This window comes from Rutidosis leptorrhynchoides, chromosome 10 (genome assembly GCF_046630445.1).
Source record: "Rutidosis leptorrhynchoides isolate AG116_Rl617_1_P2 chromosome 10, CSIRO_AGI_Rlap_v1, whole genome shotgun sequence".
NCBI classification, from domain to species: Eukaryota; Viridiplantae; Streptophyta; class Magnoliopsida; order Asterales; family Asteraceae; genus Rutidosis; species Rutidosis leptorrhynchoides.
Window position 1 is genome coordinate 200,162,720 of NC_092342.1, and position 7,017 is coordinate 200,169,736.

General features: G+C 32.7%; 1 protein-coding gene across 1 annotated transcript; it reads right to left on the reverse strand.

The window, feature by feature from the left end:
• Window positions 1–3,222: 3,222 nt before the first annotated feature.
• On the reverse strand, window positions 3,223–6,297 carry LOC139872550 (protein GAMETE CELL DEFECTIVE 1, mitochondrial-like). The gene is made up of 4 exons (XM_071860445.1): window positions 6,079–6,297; window positions 4,735–5,242; window positions 3,727–3,916; window positions 3,223–3,630 (listed from the first exon to the last, which is right to left on the reverse strand). The coding sequence occupies exons 1-4, from the start codon at window positions 6,104–6,106 to the stop codon at window positions 3,427–3,429; spliced, it is 930 nt and encodes a 309-aa protein (XP_071716546.1). The 5' UTR covers window positions 6,107–6,297; the 3' UTR covers window positions 3,223–3,426.
• Between the last annotated feature and the right edge of the window lie 720 nt (window positions 6,298–7,017).

Below are 7,017 nucleotides of genomic sequence, written 5' to 3' on the forward strand. Positions count from 1 at the left end.
TCTTAATACTTGAAGAAAAATTTCAAAAAAAAAAAATGAAAAAATATTACTTCCCCCCAAAAAAGTGTTTTTCTCTTGATTAAAATATTATTTATATATATATATATATATATATATATATATATATATATATATATATATATATATATATATATATATATATATATATATATATATATATATATATATATATATATATATAGTGGCTAAGTAGAGATAAGCAAAATCAAATTTTTGTTTTTTTAATTTTTTTTAGATTCATAAATATGCATCAAAATGTTCTCCTAATCTATATTTTTATAAGCCAAAAACATTCGAAAATCATTAAAAAAATCGATGATAAATGATAATAATCGTAATGAATGATTAATTTATCATTCATCTGAATAGTGATGAATGATTAATTTATCATTCATATTTATCATTCATCACTATTCAGATGAATGATAAAATAATCATTTATTACGATTATTATCATTCATCATCGATTTTTTAACTTTTTTTTTTTTGTAATTTTTGCATTTTGTTCAATCTGCATATTAAGAGACCCTAAAAAGATAATTTTTTTTTTTTTAAAATTTGAAATTTTACTTATCTATTCTTAGCCTAAGCTTCTATATATATATATATATATATATATATATATATATATATATATATATATATAGTCTAGCTACCAATGAGCTTCTAGCTCAGTGTACACGATGCATATGATCCTTGAGTCCACCTTGTGTTAGGCTTGTATTGAAAACAGGGGGAGGTTTGAACCCGTCTACCTTCACATTGTGGGTTTCCGGGGGAAGGCAATTTAAAGGTACGAGTCCCTTTCGGAGGTGGTTGCCAAAACGCAAACACGGTTAGCTAGGATGTCCGTGCCAAATCACACATTTACATTAGAATTACAGTCTAGCTGGCTAGCTAGCGCTTAGGTGCACACATTAATAATTTAAAAAGTAGTCGAATTAGTGTTATAATAGTCAAAATAGTGATAATATGAATAGACTAGTTAATACTCTCACTAGTTTATGAGTATATTGTCCTCGTTCGGGCAAAAACTAATCATTACTAAGCATTCTTACTATACTCTAGGAGATGCACGAGGGAACAAATAAGATATCTTCAAATTTCAATTAAAAACCTAATCGCAATTTTAAATTTATAAAAGACTCACACATCTTTTTTCAAATCGATAAGTTGTTGCAAGAGAGACGATAATGAACAGTTAAAGAACATTTAAACTGAAGTGAACTTTAAAAATAGCAGTATGTATGGTTGATATAGATCATTAGATCATATCACATGTATTGTATACTGTCAATATAATAGAAACACACATTTTAAATTGTATAATCTTACAAACGATGATTAATATATATATATATATATATATATATATATATATATATATATATATATATATATATATATATATATATATATATATATATATATATATAGATAAATAGATAATCATATTTTACTAAATTCGTAAAGACGACAATTGACAGCTATACAGACCTAAAACGTACAGAACAAAAAATCATTGAACAACGCCATGCAATTTTTACGTTAAAGTTATGTGAGAAATAAAATTGACACGTGGCAATTGCCAGTTAGAGTGAATGCAATGCATGCGGGATGATTGCATTTAAAGCTTAATATAGAAACGACACAATTCGTTACCCTTCGTCTTTTTGTTATAATCATTGCATGATATATTTTTAAATTTTCTTAATCGGTTAATAAAAACAAATTTTAAAATTACGAAAAGACTTCTCGTTTCACGTATACGAAAGGTTCAATTGGCAGTTATATTATACTAAAAAATATTTATATTTATTTAGTTTTGTAATTACGAGCGATTAAGCATATATAAATCCGGTCAAAATGAAATGATATCAGGTTTAACGGGTGGAGCGATCTTAAATTTTAAAGGACGTTATTATACTTTAATTACGGAGTAAATAAATTTAACTATTACGTTAACGTGTAATTACTACTCCGTAGTATTTACATGCGATAGTAAAAATAAATGAAAATGAATCATTATCATACTGTTAGTTTCTTATAACCTTCAATTTTTTATCCTCCATCTTTATTCTATATTCTTTATGTGGTTTATATGAAACAGATTGCAATGCTTTTTTAGAAATAAATTTACAGTCCCGTAAAATCTGGAAATGGTGAAAACAGAAGTATCATCAAAAATGGTCCGGCTTGATTGTGTTTTGGTTGCAATAATCTTTGTAATCATCCTCCCAATTGTATTTGCAAGAGATTATCAGAATCCATCGCACATCGCAAAAGTTGATGATTTTTATAAAGAACGAGCTGACCAGGCGGTAATTGAGGCTATGAGATCTTATCAACCAAACCCGGAGGAGGTTACCAAAACATTCACCGAACAAGTTGACATGTGAGTTATTTTTGTATTTTTACGTTTGATTCACTTGCATCTTGTTACATAAATCTATCTATTATACATATGATGCTTGGATTAACCATACGCTCAGCACTTTTAGGGTCAACTAGCAAATGTGATAATAGCTATTTGTACTTTACATGTAAAGGTCGTTTCAAAATGAACAAAAGCCGAGAAAGGATCTAAAACCTGGAGCAGCTAATAGAAGATAAACAAGATGGTTCATGATTAAAACGTACACATCCTGCAATATTGTGTTTACTTGGACCTGAAAGATTGATTTAAATGTAATTCAAAAGTGGTATCAGATGTTTTATTTATTATCTCTTTCTAATTTCATGACTAAACCTTACAATGTTGGATTCATGGAAAGTAATATAAGACATGTTAGTCCTATGCCCAAAAACATTGCATTGTAGTGTTCAAATTTGAAACTGATAGAAAAATGGTACCAACGTCCTATGTGAAATTATTAGTCATAGTAAAACCTTCCAGAAAGAATTGTTATGCTAAATATCCAAATGGTGACGCCTGAAATCCAAACGTGGCACATGAGGAGGAGAGAGGTAACGCCGTACCGCCATTTATCATGGCGTTACGGGTGACTAAAATATGGTGTTCAATCCTACTTTACCACATCATTAAATTTTTTTCCACTCACTCAAATGTAACACTCACCACTATTTACCTTATCCACGTCACAGTCAGAAAATCACTTTTTCTTCAAAAAGTGCATCACCACACCTCTCCGTCACTTGGGGTCATGGTAAAAAAAAAAAATGGTCCAAGGGTACAAGACAGAAAGAAAGAACAATTTTACAATCTATTACATACCTCTTTAGTCATCATTTGAATGATAGTTTTGCTGTTTCCACCAAATAAAAACTGATGACCAAAAACGTATTAGTGATGAAAAACTACAAACAATGATAAGTTGAGATTAATTTGACGTTACAGTTGGTTTAAAAAAGAAAGGGAAAAAGAAGCTTTACAAGGATGATTATCTATTTTCGTTTAGTGTTTGTTGTGGCAATTGGAATCTTCTCCTCTTGAAATGGTTGGGTGGCTGGATCAGCAAGACTAGGTAGTCTTGAAACGCTGCCTTTACTACCTCTTCTTGCATTTGGCCCTAATTCTTCAATCATGTACTTCCATCCATCTATCGGTCTTCTCCGACTAAATATATGTTGCTTAATAAAACTAGCTATCTGCATACACACATACAAATTACAAATACACAAATAAATTAAACAACTTTCTCGATGACTAACGATTCACGGATAAAGAGGACGATAAATAAAAACCTGGTGTTTGCTGAAAGCAATGCGACGTTCATACTCTTGAACAAGAATATCTTCTTCTCTTTGAGACATTTCCCAAATATTCCCATCTTGACCCTTGGATGTTGTTTCCCATCCATCAGGCTTGTTTTTCAAATCCCAAGAATCTTTGACTTTTGACTTATTCAAATCACTGGTTCCAGACTCAAATATCCTGCAAACAAAGCCGAAAAGAACATAAGAAAACCTGCAATGCAAAATGTCAAAGTAGTTGCAAGCTTGATTCCTCACATCAGATTACTTCTATGTGTTCTTTAACAAGTTTTTCTTCTACTCCATATTTGTGACTTGAAAATTCAATCCTATTCGTTGGAACTAGACCAAAAAGCAGTACACTTTTTGTAGGTATGCTAGGAAAACTGTATGCAGGACACCTTAAGCTAGACATACAATACGATAAACAGACGCAATCCATTTAACATCATAGTTCAAGTTTGTAAAACTATGATTAGGATTTTCTATTTACTTAGCGTCAAAAAATGAAATAGCTGTGGGAAATCGACTATCAGATAAATAAAATTTACCAAACTATCTGTGACTTTAAGCCCTAAAGATTGATTAACTAATTTCAATTCTTAAGGCTAAAATAACTCACTTAACACATAATCCTCGTGCCACTATATATGTATGCAGATTTTCAAACCATATAGCTACCATGTATTAAAATCAAGGTCGTAAAAGTCACGAGTCGGTCAGGACCTTGGAGGGACAGTCACGCATTGTCCAACTTTCAGTTTAATAATAAAAAAATAAACCTATATGTATTACGCATTGTCCAACTTTGATCGTGACCCGATCGGCCTGACTTTGACCAATTTTGACCCGACGTTTTAGCGTTGACCGACTTTTAAGACATTTTTGGGCGAGTCGGGACGGGTTAGTCCCGAAACTGACAGGTCGGCCGACTTTTACAACAATGATTAAAACAATATGTCTTTAGATGTATGTGCTTGAAAAGGAAAGAAAAATTACTCAGAAGCGCTGTCAAGAAATCTGTCAAGATCATCACCGCCTACATCATCACCCAATTTAGCCTCTTCCATCTTCTCGATTTCTTTAACCCACAAACCAGCATGAACCCGTTGTTTCTGAACCCTATAATCCCTCTTCACATTCTCCAAACTGTACAAACCTTTCCCTTCTTCTTTCATTTTCATCAGCCTTTCTTCTTCTTCCTCTCTTTTACTCTTACTCCCACCCTTTTTCCTCCTCTGCTCCCAATTATCAGCCATTTCTTCAACAAATGACTTTGTATCCGCATCCAGAACCTCCTCCGGTGTATCGGAGATTGAAAAATTGACGTCTGTTTCCCATGGTGCTCGATTTTTCACTGATAGATCTTCAGGCAACCATGCTGTTTCCCATGCGTCGTTCCATTCGTCGCCACCACCAGAGGCCTTCGTTGATAGCCACTGGATACAACTTGTTGGGCTGGATCTTTTAATTGTCCAACGGCTTATAATAGAAGATATAATGTGACCTAATACATCAATTTATTAAATCATTCATCAAAAAAAATATCCTGCTTAAACCCATAAATTAGTGTACTATACACAGATCAAACCCAGTTTCTGTACATTCATCATAAACTGACACAAATACTTAGACCAAAATGACATTTTGATTCAACAATTACAACAGAAGCGTATACATACAAACAAACAAATATTTAGCACTCATGTGGATAGCAAAGTTATAATAACATTACACAAATTCCAAAATCAGAACCGTATTTTGACCTTCACTTACTGTTGGTCTTTTGAGAAAGAAATATATAGATGAGCTCGATAAAACATAGTACTGCAACGCTCAAGTGGTAAACTAATTGCATCGGAGGTTAACTAAATTGATGTGGAACAGAGCTATTAAGTAAATACCTGTTACATTAACGCTCAAGTGTGATTGACTTGTACAAATTTCAAGTTTGTGAATTTTTTTGATATGTATGTATTCCTATTTGTATAGATGTGCTACCACAAGATCGTTCTCCTGCAGTTAATTCTGTTAGAACAAATGATCCAGTTTCGACAAATCAATAGCTCATACGGACATTGAAAAAGCAAAGCCAGACACTGTATTAGAGCAGCAAAAATCATTCATAATTTCAGGCAATTTAGAATGAACGAGAGGTTAACTTAATAATATATAAGTTCACAATTGACTTATATATTATTAAGTTAAAGTTAACAGAGGCTGATGAATATCTAACGGCATAACGTGCAGTATTATGTATACATAACATTTAGGGTAAGTAAATCAGCAGTTCAAACAGACACACACACAACACACATGTATCGATTTGGAAAGAAGACTTACAATTGCGGTACAAGGAATTGTTAAGCATCGTTATTTGCAACGAATTTTGTGCTTTAGGGTTTGGCAGCGGAGACTGGAGAAGCAATCGAATCGAATAGAGAACAAAGTGGTGGTCTGGTGCTCCGTAGTAGTAGTAGTAGTTATAACTGGAAAAAGGAAATGACTAATGGAGCGGGATAAGGAAAAGAATTTATGGCGGCGGCGGCAACTCGTCGGAGAACAAGTGCACCAGGGTGGTTAAGTATATCTTAAACGCCATTTTTAACGGATCCGCTCAAATTATCTAAACTAGCCTAAGAAGACAAAATTGCCCCTGTATTTGTTCATTTTTCCTCTTTTCATCCCGGAAAATGCAATTTTCATCTTTAATAGGGCAAATGTGTCCTAATTTAATCTATGCGTTAACAGCAAGAGTTGATTTATTTGCGTCTTGACTGTCGTTTAAAGCCTAAACTAAATTTCAGGCAGGATTTAAAATCCATGGAAATTTGATTCTACCATTTTCATGACGTTTCAATTTTATTTTTAATTTTATTTTAACTACTTTTTTAAAAAATATTTCCTACTTATTGGCCGGAGGTCCACTCGGAAGCAATCTCTTTATCCGTGGAATAGAGAGGGATGATTTTCGCTACTTATGAGAGTGTTTCACTCTGAGTGGAGAAATGACTTGTTTTTATTCTCGGATAGGGGAAGGATTGTCTACATCTAACCTCCCCAATACCACTTATGTGGTATTGGATATTGTTGTTGTTGTTGTTGTTAACGGATGGTTAATTTGCTCGTTAGTGTAAGCTCATACATATCACATGATTATACACCCCTTTCTAATATATACATAGTATAATGAAGGGAGCCCTAATTCAGTTTGTGTTCGTTCTATACACATACAAAACTTCTCTAAATCAACCTTCGATCCTAATTCATAATGACTGTGTA

Excerpts from the sequence above, each read along its gene's own strand:
- LOC139872550 (XM_071860445.1), bottom strand. The coding sequence starts at position 6,106 with ATGCTTAACAATTCCTTGTACCGCAATT. Across the intron at positions 5,243-6,078 it reads CAATTCCTTGTACCGCAATT|GTCACATTATATCTTCTATT; the intron begins GTAAGTCTTCTT and ends TTGATGTATTAG. Across the intron at positions 3,917-4,734 it reads TTTCTTGACAGCGCTTCTGA|GATATTTGAGTCTGGAACCA; the intron begins GTAATTTTTCTT and ends CTTTGTTTGCAG.